At 43.1% G+C, this 23,180-nt stretch overlaps 1 protein-coding gene across 1 annotated transcript in view; it reads right to left on the bottom strand.

Moving 5' to 3' along the window:
- The window catches only part of MFS3 (major facilitator superfamily transporter 3), a 353,439-nt gene extending 339,737 nt beyond the window's left edge, over positions 1–13,702 (bottom strand). The window contains exon 1 of the mRNA XM_067138452.2: positions 13,648–13,702. Coding sequence (XP_066994553.2) covers positions 13,648–13,660 — 13 coding nt within the window. The 5' untranslated portion in view covers positions 13,661–13,702. The remainder of the gene's footprint in view (positions 1–13,647) is intronic.
- Positions 13,703–23,180: the final 9,478 nt, after the last annotated feature.

Raw genomic sequence — 23,180 nt, 5'->3', positions numbered from 1 at the left:
GATCCAGAATGGGAGAACAATTATTTAATTAGAGCTCAAGGGAAACATGTTTATTATTAAATATATTCCAAAATATTAAGGAGAATCAATGGTTTTCATTCACATGAGAAAAAGGTTACAATTATGTAGTCTTAGTGTGGATACATATGCTACTGTATTTGAAAATGAAAATCCATAGCCTCTTTCCAGTCATTCGACCGGGTCAGGAATGGAATTTTGTTTTGCTAGTGTCTTTACGTCGCACCTACACAGATAGGTCTTATGGCGACGATGGGATAGGAAAGGGCTAGAAGTTGGAAGGAAGCGGCCGTGGCCTTAATTATGGTATAGCCCCAACATTTACCTGGTGTGAAAATGGGAATTCACGGAAAACCATCTTCAGGGCTGCCAACAGTGGAATTCAAACCCACTATCTCCCGGATGCGAACTCACAGTTGCGGGCCCCCAACCGCACGGCCAACTCGGCCGGTAGGAATGGAATGAATGAAGCCCCCATCTAGCAGCGAGAATAGGAATTGTGCCGACTGCCACAGCCTGTCTCACTCCTCTGGGCCAATGACTAATGACTGACATGAAATGATATTTGGGAGTGTTACTGGAATGAAAGATGGCAGGGAAAGGCAGGAGTACCCAGAGAAAAACCTGTCCCGCTTCCGCTTGTCCAGCACAAATATCACATGCAGTGACTTGGATTTGAACCACGAAACCTAGCAATGAGCGGCCGGCCGTCTGAGCATACAGGATTAAGTCGGTTTAATGAAGGTGCTTGATGATGATACTTGTTGTTTAAAGGCGCCTAACATATAGGTCATCGGCCCCGTTAGAGCACTCTCTTATAAACAATATTTACGAACTTCTCATCGGATACATAAATACACTGACTGACAGAGCAAATGCAACACCAAGAAGGAGTGGTCAGAACTTTATGCCAATTGGGAACATGCATCATTTTCAAAAATATTTTTTTTGAAAAGTACACCAATGAAATAGTACGTAAACGTATTACATTGTGGTATGTTGCCTTTTTTTCTACCATTAAAAAAATATTTAATAGTGCCTTTCCGCAAGGCGAGTGAAATGGCCTCTGACGTAAGCGGCGCGCTGTGACGTCACGATCCAGTACCGCATGGAGCTCTATCAGCCGTTGTGCATCAGCCGTTGCTAAAAGCCGATTGTTTATTATTCATGATGGCGAATAACTTCGAAATGACAGAAGAAACGTTCAAAACAGCACAGTCAGACAATCTACCATGTGTAGATGTCATCATTCTTGAAAAATGTGACTTTTGTGGCCGCAGAAATTCGCGGATAACAAGCAAGTTTGTAAGTGGCGTCTTTTATATACGTGCAATGTACTGTAACCCATAGTATTAGGATAACAACGAACCTGGATAGATATTACATCACTTTCTACATTTCCTTCTAGACTGATTCCCCTATTAAAGAATAACATTACATTTTCGGACTTTCAGCATTAGTAAAGTAAGAAATCGGATTTCAGCACTAACATAAACATATAGGTAGCATTATAGTACTAGTCCGCTTCTGTGGTATAGTGGTTAATGTGTGCCACTCCCGGAAGCTCGGTTTCGATTCCCGGCTCTGCCATGAAAGTTGAAAACAAATAGTACGAGGGCTGGAACGGGCTCTACTCAGCCTCGGGAGGTCAACTGAGTAGAACGGTTTCGAATCCCACCTCAGCCATCCTCGAAGTGGTTTTTCGTATTTTCCTACTTCTCCTCCAGGCACCTAAGGCCACGGCCGTTTCCTTCCCTCTTCCTTGTCTATCCCTCCCGATCCTCCCATCCTCCAACAAGGCCCCTGTTGAGCATAACAGGTGAGGCCGCCTGGGCGAGGTAATGGCCCTCCTCATCAGTTTCATCACCATACTCAAAGTCTCACGTTCCAGGACACTGCCCTTGAAGTGGTAGAGGTGAAATCCCTCGCTGAGTCCGAGAGAAAACCAACCCTGAAGGATAAACTGATTAAGAAAGAAAGAAAGAAAGAAGGAAAGAAAGAAAGATCATAGTACTATAGGGCTATAATCTATCATTCCCCCCCCCAAAAAATATTTATGGTTGGGACAACTGGCCTACCCACTTCCGGGGCCCATGAAAGAGAATTAAATATCTTTGTGGAGGGAAAAAAATAAACTTGATAAAGATAAATATGACTTCATCTAGTTTTCACAAGTCGGGCTGAGTGGTTCAGACGGTTGAGGTGCTGGCCTTCTGACCCCAACTTGGCAGGTTCGATCCTGGTTCAGTCCGGTGGTAGTTGAAGGTGCTCAAATACGTCAGCCTCGTGTCGGTAGATTTACTGGCACGTAAAAGAACTCCTGCTGGACTAAATTCCTGCACATCGGCGTCTCCCAAAAATCGTAGAAGTAGTTAGCGGGGCGTGAAGACAATAACATTAATTACATTTGGCTTTTAACAAGCTGAGCATATCAGGAAAGAAAAGTATCCTGGTGACATTTTAGTCGCTCAATACAGGAATGTCTTTGGGTGCTGTGACTTTTTTTTTTTGCTTTACGTCACACCGTCACATATAGGTCTTATGGCGACGATGGGACAGGAAAGGCCTAGGAATGGGAACAAAGCGGCCGTGGCCTTAGGTACAGCCTCAGCATTTGCCTGGTGTGAAAATGGGAAACCACGCAAAACCATCTTCAGGGCTGCCGGCAGTGGGGTTCAAAACCCACTATCTCCCGGATGCGAGCTCACAGCTGTGCGCTCCTAACCGCACGGCCAACTCGCGCGGTATTTTTACCCTTCGGTTTATTGACTTGGCTTGTATAACCTAAAACTTTGGCTAAGTAGGATAATATTTTAAACACCTACATCACTATTTTCACCTGTGTGCAATTATGTTATTTATTTCATTAATATTATGATAATTATTATACTTGAGCATTGTTAACTTATAAGACCCCAACAGACAAGCATTGGTTTTGTGTAGAGTTATACGTTTGTTAAATTCACGTTGTTTCCTTTCATGATGTACACGCCTATTCTTTGTTACATTATAGAGTATTTAGATATAGCCTAAATTTCTTTACCAATTAAGCTCTTCAATAAAGACATACATAACTGTCCCATGCCAAGATATATTGGTAGAATTAGAGCTGTCAAAATGGTTCATAACCCCTTTGATTTATTATCTTGACATGGATCACCCAAAACATAGGTTAGGTTTGGAGAATAATAATCAGCATTATTTAATGCACTGTTTATTACTTTCATATTCCAAGATGTAACTGAAGCATTTAAATAAAGCATCATACATTAAAATTTAAAGTTTTACCACTAGAACAGCTGACATGGAAAAGTGATTTGAAAATTCAAATAAATTCATCTTACGTTAAAATCTTCAAAAAAATAAACTGTAGACTTTTTCGATATATCACCAGCATTTCTCCGGCTCGCCAAAATCCATTTCTGCCTAGTTTTAGCGTCTTTGGAACATTTATAAACAATTTGTTTGGTATGGTATGCGATGTGCTATTGCACATCGGAACTCTACACCATTTATAAGTTTTCTGCCTCACTGTCTGCGCAGGATTCATTTTAAGTCTAAAATATACCACTCAGATTATTATCCAATGTATAGACCTCGAATTTAACCATACCAGACACTAACATAAAGTAGAAATACGCGAAGTGTATCCTGCTTCTCACAGCACACTATGTGTTATTTCGTCTGCTAATTCAGTCAAACTGTACGATGACGTCAGACCAATGAGATCGCGTACTTGCGTGACGTGACATTTTCGTAGATTTTTATCATGTTTGGAGTTATTATTTGTACATTCTGATCACATTTTTGAATTCTGCATGAAATTTTGAATCAGATTCGCATATTTTTAATTAAAACCCCGGATCATGCATGTTCCCTATTGCAGGGTAGACTGACGTCACTGAGGTATGCTCATGATGTGAAATGCGCCGCTGTGCTGCGCACGTAGCGAACGATAAATGGGACACGGCGTTGGCGAATGGCCCACTTCGTACCGTGATTTCTCAGCCGACAATCATTGTAGAACGTGTTGTCGTGTGCCACAGGACACGTGTATAGCTAAGAATGCCAGGCCGCCGTCAACGGAGGCATTTCCAGCAGACAGACGACTTTACGAAGGGTATGGTGATCGGGCTGAGAAGGGCAGGTTGGTCGCTTCGTCAAATCGCAGCCGATACCCATAGGGATGTGTCCACGGTGCAGCGCCTGTGGCGAAGATGGTTGGCGCAGGGACATGTGGCACGTGCGAGGGGTCCAGGCGCAGCCCGAGTGACGTCAGCACGCGAGGATCGGCGCATCCGCCGCCAAGCGGTGGCAGCCCCGCACGCCACGTCAACCGCCATTCTTCAGCATGTGCAAGACACCCTGGCTGTTCCAATATCGACCAGAACAATTTCCCGTCGATTGGTTGAAGGAGGCCTGCACTCCCGTCGTCCGCTCAGAAGACTACCATTGACTCCACAGCATAGACGTGCACGCCTGGCATGGTGCCGGGCTAGAGCGACTTGGATGAGGGAATGGCGGAACGTCGTGTTCTCCGATGAGTCACGCTTCTGTTCTGTCAGTGATAGTCACCGCAGACGAGTGTGGCGTCGGCGTGGAGAAAGGTCAAATCCGGCAGTAACTGTGGAGCGCCCTACCGCTAGACAACGCGGCATCATGGTTTGGGGCGCTATTGCGTATGATTCCACGTCACCTCTAGTGCGTATTCAAGGCACGTTAAATGCCCACCGCTACGTACAGCATGTGCTGCGGCCGGTGGCACTCCCGTACCTTCAGGGGCTGCCCAATGCTCTGTTTCAGCAGGATAATGCCCGCCCACACACTGCTCGCATCTCCCAACAGGCTCTACGAGGTGTACAGATGCTTCCGTGGCCAGCGTACTCTCCGGATCTCTCACCAATCGAACACGTGTGGGATCTCATTGGACGCCGTTTGTAAACTCTGCCCCAGCCTCGTATGGACGACCAACTGTGGCAAATGGTTGACAGAGAATGGAGAACCATCCCTCAGGACACCATCCGCACTCTTATTGACTCTGTACCTCGACGTGTTTCTGCGTGCATCGCCGCTCGCGGTGGTCCTACATCCTACTGAGTCGATGCCGTGCGCATTGTGTAACCTGCACATCGGTTTGAAATAAACATCAATTATTCGTCCGTGCCGTCTCTGTTTTTTCCCCAACTTTCATCCCTTTCGAACCACTCCTTCTTGGTGTTGCATTTGCTCTGTCAGTCAATGTATTTTAGGTTATGCCTACACGACAATCGAATAACACTATGCAACAAATTTTAAGGTCACAAAAACTTTTTTCGAAATTGTAGACGTTTTTTTTATGTATTTCGACCTCCTGAATCGAAAATGGTACTGAAAACATCGTATCACCCACAGTTTTTGCACAAATCGTATAAATTTGCAATTAATGGTAATGCAATTTAATGGTATTATAATATTCTGATCGATATTATGAGCTTCATATGGGGTTTTAGTGTTTATTATAATAGACATGAAAACACCACATGAAGCTCAGAAGTGGTACATTGCTTTCAACTGTTCAACACTTGCGCTCCTAGTGGCACGTAGCGAACTGTCACGTTACAAATGTCGCTGCCTTTCCGTCACTGTGTTGTGTTTGTGGAAGGAATTACGTGTTAGTCTTAGTGCAGACTGTATACCCGAGGTTATGTAAACTCTCCTAACAGTTTTTGTTATATATGTGGTGAACTTGTGGTAAAAAGGACCGAATAAACATTACTACTTTCGTGAAAATGGTCTACCATGCCTACTTCGGAGTGAAACTCGGCGACATCGATAAATCATGGACTCCACAGGTCGTGTACATTGTGTGTGTAGAAGATTTACGACGGTGGGTGGCGGGAAAGAAGAAGTCATTACGATTTGGCATCCCTATGGTCTGGCGAGAGCAACAGGATCATACCGACTTCTGCTACTTCTGCTCTTGTAAGGTAACTGGTTTCAACAAGAAAACAAGAAGACTATTGAGTATCCGAACAACATTCGCTCAGCTATTCGTCCTATTCCACATGGCCCGAATTTACCTATACCACAGCCTCCGCAGACATTAGATACGGATGACAGTGATGACATGGATGCCGTGCAGGAGACGGATGATACTGACTTTGAAGTAGGCCTCCCCTCTTCTGTTAACTCAGCCAGATCTAAATGATTTAGTCCGTGATCTGGGACTGTCAAATGATAAAGCAGAGCTACTAGGGTCAAGACTGCGGGACGTCCGTTACATTTTATAGAAAAAGGGACTTGATATTCACGCAATATTTTTCTCGAAATGACGTGTTAGTGTATTGCAGTGATGTAGAAGGTTTGATGGGTCATTTCAACATTCTGTACGCACGCGGTGACTGGAGACTGTTCATTGATTCATCTAAAAGAAGCCTGAAGGCAGAAAACATACGACAACATGAAGGTGCTTCTTGCTACTATACATTATGAGAGTCACAATTGTATGGTGTGTGGCGATTTGAAAGTGTTGGGTATGCTTCTAGGACAACAGACCGGATATACCAAGTTTCCTTGTTTCATCTGTGAATGGAACAGTCGTGCTCGTGACGAACATTGGGAGCAAAAGCAGTGACCTCGAAGGTTGGAATTGGTTCCAGGGGACAAAAATATCAATGTGACCCTCTAGTGCAGGGCCTCTCAAACGCCCAAAATCTCACGCGTGCAGAGCGAGGCGCAAGAGCTCCGTGCACTGTGCATCGGTGCCGCTCGGTGCCGCTCGGTATGGCTCGGATCAACGCTTCGTCTCTGGGCTACTCGGCTATGCTCGGCTCTACTCGGCTATACTCGGCTCAACTCAGCCCGGATTTGGAGCGCTACGGCGCAAGTGGGGGAGAGGGAGACAGGCGGAGCGAGCGAGACAGGCGTGAGGAAAGAGAGAGACAGCGCTATTGCTCCAAATCGAGGAGTGGGGGGTCTGCACTCTGGTCAACCAAGCCAAGTCGTCTTTTGCACCGTGCACAGTGCATGCACCACGCGCACATGCACCCTGAGAGGCCCTGCTCTAGTGGAAAGAGACAGAATATTCTTGGCACCTCTGCACCTTAAACTGGGCATAATGAAGCAGTTTGTCAAAGCATTACCTAGGCGTGACAACTGTTTCAAATATCTATGTAACAAGTTCCCCAACCTATCAGATGCTAAGCTGAAGGAGGGTGTGTTCAATGGTCCCGATATTCAGAAAGTAATGCTAGATAAAGATTTCCTTAATTCAATGAATGCCGTGGAGCGAGAAGCCTGGACTGCCTTTAAGTGTGTGGTTCAAAACTTCTTGGGGAACAATCGCAGCCCAGAGTATGTCGACATAGTGGAGAACATGCTGACGAAGTTGAAAATGCTGAAATGCTCAATGAGTTTGAAGTTACATTTTTTTTTACATTCTCACCTTGATTTTTTTTCCTCCAAACCTGGGTGCTGAAAGTGAGGAACAGGGTGAAAGGTTTCGTCAAGATATTAAGGACATCAAATGACGATACCAGGGAACTTGGGATGTTCGGATGATGTGCGACTACTGCTGGATGCTTCACCGTGAGCACACAGAAATGCCCCATAAGAGGAAAAGCAGGGGTCACGCCATGACAACTAAGAAAGCACAGTATGAATTACATTAGTGCATGTTTTTACCACATTCTCTGTATGCATCTGTTCACTATGTGCATATTTCGATATGTTGTTGTTTTAAACTTGTATTCTAGTTCAGCATGATTCGTGTGCTATATACATATGTACTACTTTAATATGTGAAATCATTATTAACAAAGTATACGTTTTCTGCCAAAACTGTGGGTAATACGATATTTTCAGTGTCATTTTTGAATCCAGGAGGCAGAAATACATAAAGTACACCTACTTTTGTGAAAAAAGATGTTTCCCTGTTGCATAGTGAATTAAACAACTTGAAGGAGAAATAAAAGAAGGTACGAACCTTAAAAAATGAAGGTATCGGCAAATAAAAGGGAGGAGCCGTGAAAGGTGGAAAATTAAAAGCCTCTTTAGGCGAAATGCTCTAATATCGTCGGGGTCGGAAAAGAACAAGAGCTGGCGAAGGAAGGATTATAGGAGGAGCCCGGTACAAGTAAATCGCACCAATGTCACTCTCAGCTTGGGACCCGTGGTCGTCACAACACGTCACACAATAAAATGCAGTAATAAAAAGATTTGACTGTACACAAAAACGGGACACTGTAAATAATATAACAATAAAAATAACCTAATAAGTGATGTGACATCTAAGACTACCCAAAATGGAATGTGAAATCTCTACCTAATGAATAATAAACCTAAACGATATTAAAAAGTTTCCGTGGTTTTCCATTTCCACACCACGCAAATGCTGGGGCTGTACCTTAGTTAAGGCCACGGCCGCTTCCTTCCCACTCCTAAACCTTTCCTGTCCCTCTCGTCGTCATAAGACCTATCTGTGTGGATGCGATGTAAGCAACTTATAAAAAAATATGTTGTTGTCCAACCCTTGTTCCGTTTCTCTACGGGGTCGGGTATGAGGTGAGATGAATCTGTCATGGCGGGTTTTTATGACTAGATGCCCTTCCTGACATCAACCTCATCAGAGGAGTAAATGAGATGAAATGAATGACCTGATATATGATAGTAGGAATGGAGAGGGTGAAACCCGGTGCCGGCACATCCTAGTCCTATCGAATAGCAGCAAGGGTTAACGGGGGACGAATCACCATCAACAGCGTCATATCCCCTCACTCCATATGAGCTCTGCGGAGAGAGTTGGAATTTAATCCAGATTTTTGGCACGCAATCTAGTGATTAGAAATTGTATACCACCACCTTCCCTAGCCTGCCAGCCAACATTCTGATGGTGAAAGCTGCTAACCACGGTGTCAGACCGTTTAGACTTCATGGCCACCAGGCGGGCTTACTTGTAAAAAAAAATAAGAAAATTATATTTAAAAAAGTAAAAGATAGAAATTCGGAGTATAAATATAGCACGATTTCGATGATAATGAAAATGGCTGAATAAATTAACTACAGCCCACAGTAGTTCTCAAATATGGATAAGCACGCTTAGCACTCTCAACAGTATACTGTAAATGTAGCCTCCAAACGTCCGCCTCTTTGGTACAGTGGTTAGCGTGATTAGCTGCCACCCTGGGAGGCCCGGGTTCGATTCCCGGCACTGCCACGAAATTTGGAAAGAGGTACGAGGGATGGAACGGGGTGTACTCAGCCTCGGGAAGTCAACTGAGTAGAGGTGGGTTCGATTCCTACCTCAGCCATCCTGGAAGTGGTTTCCGTGGTTCCCACTTCTCCTCCAGGCAAATTCCGGGATGGTACCTAACTTAAGGCCACGGCCGCTTCCTTCCTTCTTCCCTGCCTGAACTTTCCAATCTTCCCATCCCCCAAAAAGGCTCCTGTTCAGCATAGCAGGTGAGGCCGCCTGGGCAAGGTACTGGCCATTCTCCCCAGTTGTATTCCCGACCCAGAGTCTGAAGCTCCAGGACACTGCCCTTGTGGGGGTAGAGGTGGGATCCCTCGCTGAGTCCGAGCGAAAACCTACCCTGGAGGGTAAACAGATAAAGAAGAAGAAGTAGAAGAAGAAGATGCCTCTAAACGCTTTCTCCAGAGTGGCGCGCTCGTTCTTCAGCTGGCCTGTTAAGAAACTAACGACTTTACACAAATAATGATGAATATGGCTTCACGTGACCTCTGCTTACGCTTGAAATGAATAGCCATCAGTGAAGGCGACCACCGCCAAAAACACAAGAAAGCTGAATTTTCTCGAAAGGCGTTCGAGTTGCAAAGATATTTTATTTGCTAGTAGCTTTACGTCGCACCGACACAGATAGGTCTTATGGCGACGATGGGATAGGAAAGGCCTAGGAGTTGGAAGGTAGCGGCCGTGGCCTTAATTAAGGTACAGCCCCAGCATTTGCCTGGTGTGAAAATGGGGAAACCACGGAAAACCATCTTCAGGGCTGCCGACAGTGGAGTTCGAACCCACTATCTCCCAGATGCAAGCTCACAGTCGCGCGCCCCTAACCGCACAGCCAACTCGCCCGGTGCGAAGAAAATGAGCGTAACATTTCTGATAGAAAATTTAAATTCAAGGCCACACAATGCACTTCATTTTTCAGTAGAGCCAACTGTTTACGGGATATTTTAGTCGATGTAGGCAAAAAAAAAAAAAAAAAAAAATTGCCCACTAGTTTGACTAATAATGTTGTTTTTACGTCACGCTAACTACTTTGGCAGTTTTCTGAGATGCAAAGATCCCGGAATTTTGTTCCGCAGGAGTTCTTCTACATCCAAGTAAATCTACCGACACGGGGCTGACGTATTTTAGCACCTTCAAATACCACCAGGCTGAGCCACGATCGATCCCAGAGGATTCATTGTGCTGACCAGACGTCACCTCATAATCTGCAGGCCTTCGAGCTGAATTGCAGTCGCTTGGTAGGCCATGGCCCTTCGGGGCTTTTGCGCCATGGGGGGTGGGGGTGGTACAGCGTTGCGTCAGGCAGGGCGTCCGGCCGTAAAACAGGGCCACCAAATCCTTATGTACTTCACAGTTCACACCTACGCCTCACATCCATGGGGGAAGCGGTAGAAGAAGAAGAATAGGAAGAAGAAATGCGTTGGTAACTGCGGACGTTATGAATTTCTGAAGGAATTAGCAACCTTTGGAGTTCAAGTAATTTGAAATGATGAACAAAATTCTAACTCAGCGAGTGTCGTCTGCATTGAAAACAATGGCATTTATATTCGTGGTTATCAAGTCTCATTCTTATAAAAATGCTGGCATAAATGATAATTTCAGCGGTACGCTTATACCGTACTGTTCATATAAGAAATAAGTATGTTACTACAAAAACGTAATTGTTTTCCTTTAATTGAAATAGTTTTGAAAACAACATTTTTTTATTTTCTTTCTTTCTTAATCGGTTTACCCCCCGGGGTTGGCTTTCCCCTCGGATTTAGCGAGGGATCCCACCTCTAGCAGTGCCCTGAAACATGAGACTTTGGCTCGGGGGTATACAAGTGGGAAGGCGATCTGACCTGCTATTCTGAACAGGGGCCTTATGGTGGGGGGAGGAGGGATGGGAAGATCAAAAGAGATAGAAAATAAAGAGGGAAAGAAGCGGCCGTGGCCCTAAGTTAGGTACCATCGCACCGAGCTCGATAGCTGCAGTCGCTTAAGTGCGGCCAGTATCCAGTAATCGGGAGATAACAGGTTCGAACCCCACTGTCGGCAGCCCTGAAGATGGTTTTCCGTAGTTTCCCATTTTGGCAAATGCTGGGGGCTGTACGTTAATTAAAGCCACGGCCGCTTCCTTCACATTCCTAGACCTTTCCTATCCCATCGTCGTCATAAGACCTATCTGTGTCGGTGCGACGTAAAGCAAATAGCAAAAAAAAAAAAAAAAAAAAAAAGTACCATCGCGGCATTTTTTTTTTTTTTTTTTTGCTATTTGCTTTACGTCGCACCGACACAGATAGGTCTTATGGCGACGATGGGATGGGAAAGGCCTAGGAGTTGGAAGGAAGCGGCCGTGGCCTTAATTAAGGTACAGCCCCAGCATTTGCCTGGTGTGAAAATGGGAAACCACGGAAAACCATCTTCAGGGCTGCCGACAGTGGGGCTCGAATCCACGATCTCCCGGATGCAAGCTCACAGCCGCGCGCCTCTACACGCACGGCCAACTCGCCCGGTATCGCGGCATTTGCCTGGTGGAAATCTTCATTGGGGAAATCACATAAATGGGATTGTAAATAAAAGGTACAGATCTCTGCACATTGTTATGAGGGTGTTTAGGGATTGTAGTAAGGATGTAGGCTAAAGGGGCATATAAGTCTTTGGCAAGACCCCAACTAGAGTATGGTTCCAGTGTATAGGACGCTCACCAGGATTACTTGTTTCAAGAACTGGAAAAAATCCAAAGAAAAGCTGCTCGATTTGTTCTGGGTGATTTCCGACAAAAGAGTAGCGTTACAAAAATGTTGCAAAGTTTGGGCTGGGAAGACTTGGGAGAAAGAAGACGAGCTGCTCGACTTAGTGGTATGTTTCGAGCTATCAGCGGAGAGATGGCGTAGAATGACATTAGTAGACGAATAAGTTTGAGTGGCGTCTGTAAAAGTAGGAAAGATCACAATATGAAGATAAAGTTGGAATTCAAGAGGACAAATTGGGGCAATTAATATTAATCTATAGGAAGGGAAGTTAGTGATTGGAATCACTCACCAAGGAAGATGTTCAATAAATTTCCAATTTCTTTGAAATCATTTAAGGCTAGGAAAACAACAGAATGACAGGGTATCTGCCACCTGGGCGACTGCCCTAAATTCAGATCGGTATTGATTGATTGATTGATTGATTGATTGATTGATTGATTGATTGATTGATTGATTGATTGATTGATTGATTGATTGATTGATTGATTGATTGATTGATTGATTGATTGATTGATTGATTGATTGGGAAAACTCTTCAAGGATGGCTAAGGTGAGTATCGAACCGCCCTCTACTCAGTTGAACCTTCGAGCCTGGGTGGACCCCGTTCCAGTCCTCGTGGCAGAGCCGGGAATCGAACCCGGCCTCCGGAAATGGCAGCCAATCACACTAACCACTATACCACAGAGGCGGACTTTTGAGAGCAGAAATAAAATGTTAAATCCACTGCTATGATTAATAAATAATAGAGCAATCCTCTTATGACATAGTCATGGAAAAAACACTTTATTTGCATAAATAAACCTCTGTGTGTGAATTAGTTAATATACTCCTTTTTCTTTAGTTGTGCGTATTTTCAGCCGATGGCATATTTGGTTCGGAATGGAGATGGATAATTCAAACCAACATGAGAGCTAAGAGAAGCAACTCTCCACAAAACTCTCCTTCAAATTAGTGTATAATGAAGTAGGCTACATAGCTTCTGCACACTCTTTAGAGGATTAACACTGCACTTAAGAGATGTAAAATAGACTCGCGCCAGATATTTAAAATCGATAATAATAATAATAATAATAATAATAATAATAATAATAATAATAATAATAATAATAATAATAATAATAATAAATATCTATGGCATGTCATGTTTTTATACTGCTCTTGTTTTAAAAATAAGTTAAATATATTGCTAGCTTTTGTGAACACGATTCGGTTAATGTCAGTCATACAAATGTGTATTTAACTTTATTTCATCATTAAATATTATTTGACCAAAACAATGGTATAAAAGCATATTTGTTTTATTCGTTCTCCCGGTATTGTTCACATGTTTTCTGTCGATAACGTCAAGTGATTTAGTTTGTATTTTGCTTATTCTGTAGGCCTACTTCGTTCCTGAGAAATAATTTATGTTTATAGAAAGATCGAAGTTACCGCGAGCAAAGTTGTTAAAGAAAAGGAAAGAATGTTAGGAATGTAGTCAGTTTGCAGAAGGTCTGCTGCCTGAGTAAAGAGCTCGCTAAACAATTTTTGGGCAATATTCAATATCGCTCTGTCTTATTTTAAAATATTTAAGTCATATTTCAGTATTTTTAGGTCATACAAATCCGAGTCCTAAAATTAATAATAATAATGAACCTTTGAATACAGAAGTGACAGTGAGTACGTACCGTACCAGACCATGATGCTGTTCACAGGACCACAAGGACACGTCTGAGGACGCACAACTCAAGGTGACTCCTACAACCCCGTGAAGGCGAAACACGCAAGCGCTACGTCTTCTGAGCGAATCAGCATCAAATTTGCGAAGCTGCCCGCTCTTTAATAGGGTCACTGTGCTTCCAAAACAATCGGAAGGAATCTACTACATACACTTCCGTAATCAACGTCACGTAAGAAGGCACGCCTACTTCAACCCCCCTTCAGAACTGTTCACCCAAGAGCACAAGAGAACCAAATGACATCAAACAGAAAACTTATTTACTTACAGTACATGGCACAATTCGTGGAGCACTTGGCTAATAATATGAAAAAAAAAAGTTCGGTTTCAATTGTTTTATTACTAGTGCAATAATGACCGTGAACTTTCGCATTTCACTTACTATGAAACTCGATATCATAAACTGTACAATAGTTCCAAGAAGATAATGATGGCAGTGATTATTGTTATAATAATAATAATAATAATAATAATAATAATAATAATAATAATAATAATAATAATGTTATTGGCTTTACGTCCCACTCACGATTTTTACGGTTTTCGGTGACGCCGAGGTGCTGGAATTTAGTCCCGCAGGAGTTTTTTTTACGTGCCGGTAAATCTGCCGATACGAGGCTGACGAGTTTGAGCACCTTCAAATACAACCAGACTGATGGTGGTGGTGGTGATTATTGTTTTAAGAAGAAGTACAAGTAGGCAGCCATCCTGTACCTAACACTAATCAGAGAGAAAAAATTGACGGGATCCGACACTTCAAAAATGAAGATATCGGTCAAAGAAAGACAACGGCCACGAAGGGCGTGAAAATGAAAGACACCCTAGGCCTCGAGTGCTCTAATACCATCGGGGTCGGAAAAGAACAAGAGTTGACCAAGGGAGGTAGGATAGGATAGGTGAAAGTGAGGAGCCTGGCATAAGTAAGTGGAAGCAATGCCAGGACTCAGCTCGACAGTGGGTCAAGGATTGACGCAATAGCATTTGATTTTGCTAAGGCATTCGATTTTGTGCCACATGACATCCTCCTTAACAAGTTAGCGCGTAAGGGCATTTACATCAGAGTTTTGAAATGGATACGAGAACTCCTCAATGGAAGAAAGAGGGTGCGCGTGGGAGAAACGCTACCTACCTTTTCCAATAAGTGTTACGTCTGGTGTGGCTCAGGGTAGCGCTACTGGGGCAAATCTCTTCTCTTGCCTCTTTGCCGATGATTGAGTCATATATCGGGAGATATATGCAGAGGAGGATGAGCTATTGCTTCAGCAGGATTTAGGTACGATTGAAAAATAGACGTGTGAAAATCGAATGAAAATTCACAGCGGAAAAAGCAAGAAGTTGTATTTCAGTAAAATGAAAATGACAGGAAAGAGGGATTACGAAATTGGAGGAGAAAGTTTTATTGAAGTTGATAGTTGTAAGTACTTACGTGTTACTATTAGAAAAGACTTAAACTAGTCAGAGCAAGTGGAAAATGTAGTTAAGAAATCCTGGAGATCGTTATATTTTATTATGCAGAATCTCAAGAAAGCTAATTCTGGTGCGAAAAGTAAAGCTTATAAATGCTTGGTAAGACCGATTCTCGAATACGGACCTGCGTGCTGGGATCCGTACAGTGTAGGTTTAATAAATTCCCTAGAAATAGTTCAAAGAAGAACGATGTGTTTCGTAACCGGGAATAGGAGGAATACCATTAATTGGGAAAGTCTTGAATCTAGAAGAACTACCGAGCTCGATAGCTGCAGTCGCTTAAGTGCGTCCAGTATCCAGTATTCGGGAGATAGTAGGTTCGAACCCCACTGTCGGCAGCCCTGAAAATGGTTTTCCGTGGTTTCCCATTTTCACACCAGGCAAATGCTGGGGCTGTACCTTAATTAAGGCCACGGCCGCTTCCTTCCCACTCCTAGGCCTTTCCCGTCCCATCGTCGCCATAAGACCTATCTGTGTCGGTGCGACGTAAAGCAACTAGCAAAAAAAAATAAAAATAAAAATAAATCTAGAAGAACTAGAGGTCGCCTGTGTGGCATTTATAAGAGCTATACGGGGAGGGCTATCTGGAGTAGTATTAGGAATAGGTTGGAACCTCCCTCAGACTCATCGAGAAATGATCATAAGCATAAAATTAGGGCCAGAAACCAGCATACTGACGCAGGCAAGTTATCCTTCGTTAACAGGACCATGAGGGATTGGAATAAATTACCTGCAGCAGTCTTTGACCCGGTATCAAGTCATTTAAGAAGACCATTAGTGCTAGTGTAAAGTGAAAAGTAGTTGTAAATTACGGACACTGAATTTGTGATTTCCTGCTTGGTTTAGTTCGTGAAACTAGGAGTTTTTCTTGTGATATTCTCTTTGCAGGCAATTGCTTGTTGTACTCATGTTGTAGTTGTTGTTGTTGTTGATGGGTAATTACCAATGTTTTTAACTTTACTTTATTATCACTTGCAATGTTAAGCTAGTAGTAAGTTCAACCTATCGTACCGTAAGCTGTAGTGTTAAGCACTGGGAAATACTTAAGTTTTGTGTGAATTTGTGTATGATGATGATGGATTTTGAATTTTAAACTTAAATTAGTAGTATTTCTTGTAATATTTTCTTCCAGGGATTTGCTTCTTGTACTTTTGTTGTTCTTGTAGGGTAATTATGTTGTAATGTTAAGCTAGATTTTTTTTTTTTTTTTGCTGGTTGTTTTACGTCGCACCGACACAGATAGGTCTTACGGCGACGATGGGACAGGAAAGGGCTAGGAGTGGGAAGGAAGCGGCCGTGGCCTTAATTAAGGTACAGCCCCAGCATTTGCATGGTGTGAAAATGGGAAACCACGGAAAACCATTTTCAGGGCTGCCGACAGTGGGGTTCGAACCTACTATCTCCCGAATACTGGATACTGGCCGCACTTCAGCGACTGCAGCTATCGAGCTCGGTAAAGCTAGTAGTAAGCTCAGCCTATAGTATTGTAAGCTGTAGTGTTAAGTACTGGAAATAATTAAGTTGTGTGTAAATTTGTATATGATGATGCTGGATTTAGAAAATTAAAGTAGTAGTATTTCTTGTAACATTTGCTTTCCATGGAATTGCTTGTTGTACTCTTGTTGTTGTTGTAGTTGTTGGATAATTATGTTTTAACCGTACTTCATCATAACGTGTAACGTTAAGCTAGTAGTAAGCTCAACCTATAGTTTTGTAAGCCATAGTGTTACGCATTGGAAATAATTCAGTTGTATATGAAACTGTACATGAGGCTGGATTGAGAATGTTAAACTAGTAGTATTTCTTGTAATATTTTTTCTATGGAATTACTTTTTGTATCGAGTTATTGTAGTTGTTGGGTAGTTATGTTTTCAACTTGACTTTATTGTCACTTGTAGTGTTTAGCCAGTAGTAAGTTCAGCCTATAGTATTGTAATTCGTAGTAATCGGAAATACTTAAGTTGTGTGCGAATTTGTATATAATGACGCTTTATTTAGAATGTCAAACTAGTAGTATTTCTTGCTTGTTGTACTCTTGTTGTTGTTGTAGGGTAATTGCAGTTTAACTTCACTTTATTATCACTTATAATGTTAAGCTATAGTATTGTAAGCCGTGGTGTTAAGTACTGAAAATACTTAAGTTGTGCGTGAATTTGTATACGATGATACTAGATTTAGAATGTTAAACTAGTAGTAATTCTTGTAATATTTTCTTTCCGTGGATTTGCTTGTTGTGCTCTTGTTGTTTGTTTGTTTGTTTGTTTGTTTCTTGTTGGGTAATTATGTTAACTTTACTTCATTATTACATTACTAAGTGACCATTGCCACCGGGATATTTCCCATTTGCAATGTATTTGATAATAATAATAATAATAATAATAATAATAATAATAATAATAATAATAATAATAATAATAATAATAATCATAATGGCACCGTGCTCGTCAGCTCACGCTCCCAAGTCGAGAGCCCCTGGATCCCCTTTCAGTCGCCTTTTACGACAGGCAGGGGATAACGTAGGTGTTATTCTGCCACCCCCACTCACAGGGGGCCACTGTACTGAGTCAGGATCGAACTGGCCGAGTTGGGGTCAGAATGCCAGCGTCTCAATCGTCTGAGCCACTCAGCCCGGCGGTTATTGTTTTAAGAGGAAGTACAATTGGGCAACTATCGTCTATTAACACTAACCAGAGGGAAAATGAAGGTATAGGTCAAAGAAAGACAAGGGCCACAAGGGTCTAGGGATTGGAAAAGAACAAGAGTTGACCAAGGGAGGTGTGATATGATAGTTGAAAGTGAGTAGCCTGGCACAGGCAAGTGGAAGCAATGCCAAGATTGAGCTCAGGGCCCTGTGGCCGCCAACCCACACTCCCAAGTTAGGAGCCCCTGGGTTCCCGTTTAGTCACCTCTTACGATGGGTAGGGGATAACGTGGGTGTTATTCTACTGCCCCCCACACCGACAGGGGGTTCAGAATGTTGGCCGGTACGGTGGGAGAGGTGGTAGTATGCAATTTCTAATCACTAGATTGCGTGCCAAAAGTCTGGATTTAACTCCAAACATCTCCGCAGTGTTCATACGGAATGAGGGCATATGATGCTGTTGATGGTGATTCGACCGTCAGATGGGAATGTTAAGCTTTGAGCAGAACCCTTGGTACTATTTGACAGGAGTAGGTTATGTGCCGGCACCGGGTTTCACCCTCCCCGTTCCTACTACTACCAATCGCGTCATTCATTTCATCTCATTAACTCTTCTGATGAGCTTGGTGTTAGGAAAGGCATCCGGTCGTAGAAACTCGCTACGCAGTTTCATCTCACTTCAAACCTGATCCCGTAGAGAAACGGGTCAAGGCCGACTTCGTACTTCATTTCAACAATACCTATCGCGTACTTTCTTTCTTTCTTTCTTTCTTTCTTTCGTTCTTTCTTTCTTTCTTTCTTTTTCTTTCTTTCTTTCTTTCTTTCTTCCTTCCTTTCTTTCTTTCTTTTTCTTAGTCTGTTTACCCTCCAGGGTTGGTTTTTCCATCGGACTCGCCTCAAGGGCAGTGTCCTGGAGCTTGAGAGTTTGTGTCGGGGGATACAACTGGGGAGGACCAGTACCTCACCCAGGTGGCCTCACCTGCTATGCTGAACAGGGGCTTTGTAGGGGGATGGGTAGATTGGAAAGGATAGACAAGGAAGCGGCCGTGGTCTTAAGTTAGGTACCATCCCGGAATTTGCCTGGAGGAGAAGTGGGAAACCACGGAAAACCACTTCCAGGATGGCTGAGGTAGGAATCGAACCCACCTCTACTCAGTTGACTTTGCACAGGCGAACCACTTCTTCCAGCAACATTTGCAATGTCAGAAGACGATGTATTTTTTACGATACAATGATACAATGATCGGTTTCGTTTCCACAGTAGCTTATTTTCTTTTGTGATTCATTAAAACATTCTAAAGCCAAGTAGTAGGACCATACAACACGTTTGCCATTCTATGAGAATCTGCAGGTAACAGAGTGTGGCTGGGAACTAGTCTGTCCTTTGTTTCAGTATTCACAATCTCGTGTACGAATATTTCTGTTCAGGCACACCGCTATTTTCATCTCTCTGTTCTACAGAACAGAATGGTCTCGTACGAACACTTTTTGTATTGTTTTATTGTTAACACTGTAGACGACCACTAAAACGTTTTCATTCCGTCCCTGAATGGGCCCCCTAGACGGTCACGCCGTCTCACAGGCCAGGGAGATGTTCGGAGAAAATGAGGGGGTTGGCGGTCGTGGGCCATACTAGGAACTGTCCCGGCATTCGCTTTAGTGCGAGAGAATGGAAAACTACGTAAAACCATTCTCAAGACAGCCGACGGTGGGTACCAGCCACCTTTCCTCTGCTCGGTTGACCAGTTCGAGTGTATAGATGCCGGACAAACGACCACTTGTAGACTGAAGCCTACTCTGCATCCGCCGACCGGACATGTTTGTACTGCGTAACATCAAATATGAAACTGTTTTCCCATCCTCCGGTCGCCGATGTTAAACCATTAAAAAAAAAAAAAAAATCCATATAGGAAAGGGTGTGTGTGTTTGGTCCGCGAGAGGTATTTTATTTCCCTCAAGTCCACCGGCAAGCCGGTTAGGACCCCCCTATCCGCCACCTGGGACGCGCCACGTGGGAGTATCACCTCTCCCCCTGCTAAGCCTGGGTAGCAGGTTCGTGGAACTGTTTATTCTTGCATTCATTTCACTTGTACTCGGAATATATGAAATGCTGCAGTTATGTTGGGATGGGAGTAACAGAGGTAGCCCGGAGACGGTGGGGGGGGGGGGGGGCGCCCAAGAAGTCCAGTCACCCCAGGAGTTTTAACGAATGTACTTTTATTGAGCATTTTATATATAATGTACATTAATATTAGCTTACGGAGTCCGACTCATTGGCTGAATGATCAGTGTTGAGGCCTTCGGTTAAGACGGTCCCGGGTTCGATTCTCGGCTGGGTCGGGGATTTTAATCGCGTCTGATTAATTCTTCTGGCTGGGGACTAGGTGTTTGTCCCAACATATTCAGACAACATACTACACCACCAACCACCAAAGAAACACACAACACTGATTACATCCCTCTATATAGGGTTGGCGTCAGGAAGGACATCCGGCCGTAAAACAGGACCAAATCCCAAATCCACATGTGCGACACAGTTAGCACCCGCGACCCCACAGATGTGGGAAAAGCGGGGGAAGAAGAAGAAGAAGAAGAAGAAGAGGAAAATTACTATTAGCTTCCGGAATCCGCACGAATCCACCACTCTTACTTGGATCCAAGGACACCCATTTCCTTTTTCGGTATTCTACACCACCTAAACTATGGAAGTTTGGACACCTATCAAAATAAAATTCTGGATGAATGCCCCACCCAAACTGAAATCCTGGCTACGCTACTGAATAGTGGGTAGCAGTGCAAGATGCGTGGGTCCAGATCCCTCCGGAACGATTCCGGAGAATCGACGCCTCGCCGTATTCCTGCCGTATTGAGGGTTAGCGGAGGAGTAACTCGTTATTAACATCACATTCATTGTCTTCCAATGACGTTTGGCCGCTCAGTGGAAATATCTTTTACAATTTGCTTTACGTCGCACCGATACAGATAGGTCTTACGGGGACGATAAGATAGGAAAGGCCTCGGAATTGGAAGGAAGCGACCGTGGCCTTAATGAAGGTACAGTTCCGGCATTTGCCTGGTGTGAAAATGGGAAACCACGGAAAACCATATCCAGGGCTGCTGACAGTGGGGTTCGAACCCACTTTCTCCCGGATGTAAGCTCACAGCTACGCGCCCCTAATCGCACATCCAACTCGCCCGGTAGTGTAAAAATCACTGCTTTATATGAAGACTGGTTTAGACGACAGAATCAGCGTAAAATTTCACTGAACATGTCACAGACTGGTGTTTTTCAATCAGAGTACCTGAGATTTCTTTCCCTCGTCCTTCCTCCCTATCGGAGATGTCTTTGAAAACGAGGTGCAAACTGGTGCATCGCCACTAGAATAGCTGTCTTCAGCGTAGCTAATATCGTTTACCCATTCCCCGAATCCAAATTCATTCACATCCAAAGCTGTTATCGAGGACATCATTAATAAAATACAAAGAAACATTGAACGGTAAAAAAGTTTATAAACTAAAATACCATTCCTTAAAATATGAAAAAATACACCGAACTACTCGGACATAAAAGTGTTACATTCTCGGTGAACTGGAGTTTGGTGAACCCCTGTTGCTCAAAACATTACAACATTACAATAATTCTGAAGGCAAGCTGCGGTATTTCCGTTCCACTCACTTAGGCGATTGTCAATAGAATGACTGAAGATACCTGGGCTATTATTTCCCCCGCCACATTACTTATCGACCAGTATCGGCTTGTATTTTTGTTGGGGTTAAGCGCCCCAGTTAAGGTATAGACACGTGCACACCAGTATTTCGGTTCACTTTGGATATATGGTAGAACAGTTGATGATACATTAAAGTTAAATCTAAAACAAATTATAGACTTTTTAAACGTATTCAGTAAGTAGGTTATGAATGTTTGTGGAATCCCTCATCTGATTTGTATTGGAAGAATGCAAAAGAAGCAGCCTTGCACACTCAAAGAGTTTCTTCAACAACTGGGTTACTTATGCGCGAGTAATCATCTACCAGTGCTAGCCTTGTGTGACAGACTTACTAGCCGCTAATGCTAGCCACAAGCACTGTTCGCCAATACTGGCTTGCTAGTAAGTTAGCCTAGTGTGACACAGTCTTTAGGGGCGTTTCAGCCACAGTTTTGTTCAAAACATCATATTTAATCAGCGGTAACCACAAAGTCGAAGTAGGATGGGAAGAAAATATTTCTATTTCCTTATCTTTGTTATTTCTGGTGTCGCTGAACGCACTTTGGCTTCCTTTGATGTTTTGGTAGGAGATTTAAGGACGGCCTTTTTCTGATGTCACGTGACTTATCGTGTGAAAATCTCACCTTGAGATCCACCGTGATTCGAACCTCGACCGACTTGCTGGAAAGTCACTGCACTGATCACGTCTTCTCCCTGCCCCTGTTGAATTATTGTAGAGTAGAAAACATGCTAAATGTGCTCTTGTCGATCATAGAAGCCGCCAAATAGAAATGCCACTCGTTATGAACAGCGAGCTCGCTTAAGCGTAGCCGGAAACAGGAACAGGCTTGATGTCAGGCTTTTCTGTTGTCGTTATTGATTTTTGCTAGCTTCATTGTCTTTTACGTGGTGTGAGAAGAATCTAGTCATATTTCTGTCCACGGCGTAAGGAATAACTGTGTAATATCGCAGATAATACTTAAGTTGTGTGTGAATTCGTATATGATGATGCTGTATTTAGAATGTTAAACTAGTAGTATTTTTTGTAATATTTTCTCTTTCCATGGAATTGCTTGTTCTGCTCTTGTAGTAATAGTAGTAGTAGTTGTTGTTGTTGGGTAATTATGTTTTAACTTTATTATCACTTATAATGCTAAGCTAGTAGGAAGTTCAACTTATAGTATTGTAAGGCGTAGTGTTAAACACTGGAAATATTTAAGTTGTGTGTGAAATTGTATATCATTGATGCTGGATTTAGAATGTTAAACTAGTAGTATTTCTTGTAATATTTTCTTTCTGTGGAATTGCTTGTTGTAGTAATAATAGTAGTTGTTGTTGGATAATTATGTCTTATCACACTACTGTAAGTGACCATTGCCACCGGGATATTCCCCAATTGCGATGTATTTGTCAATAAATAATAATAATAATAATAATAATAATAATAATAATAATAATAATCATGGTTCATGTTTGTGGGTTACTGTAGTCACGTCCTAGTTCGTGAACCATGGGCAACGGCTGGGTGGCCTAGTAAGTAGTCCTGAGAGTCGGGATACCAGTTGCTATGGAAAGGGAGTGGGCATCTCGGACATATTCTGAGTCGTGGCCCTCCTTGTGCTCAAGCGGCTAGGACTAGACAATTCACCGGTGGTCCATAACCCGTTA

Source organism: Anabrus simplex, chromosome 1, assembly GCF_040414725.1.
Source record: "Anabrus simplex isolate iqAnaSimp1 chromosome 1, ASM4041472v1, whole genome shotgun sequence".
In the NCBI taxonomy this organism is placed as follows: domain Eukaryota; kingdom Metazoa; phylum Arthropoda; class Insecta; order Orthoptera; family Tettigoniidae; genus Anabrus; species Anabrus simplex.
The sequence above is the reverse complement of the archived record's forward strand: the minus strand, read 5'-3'. Positions and strand labels throughout refer to the sequence as shown.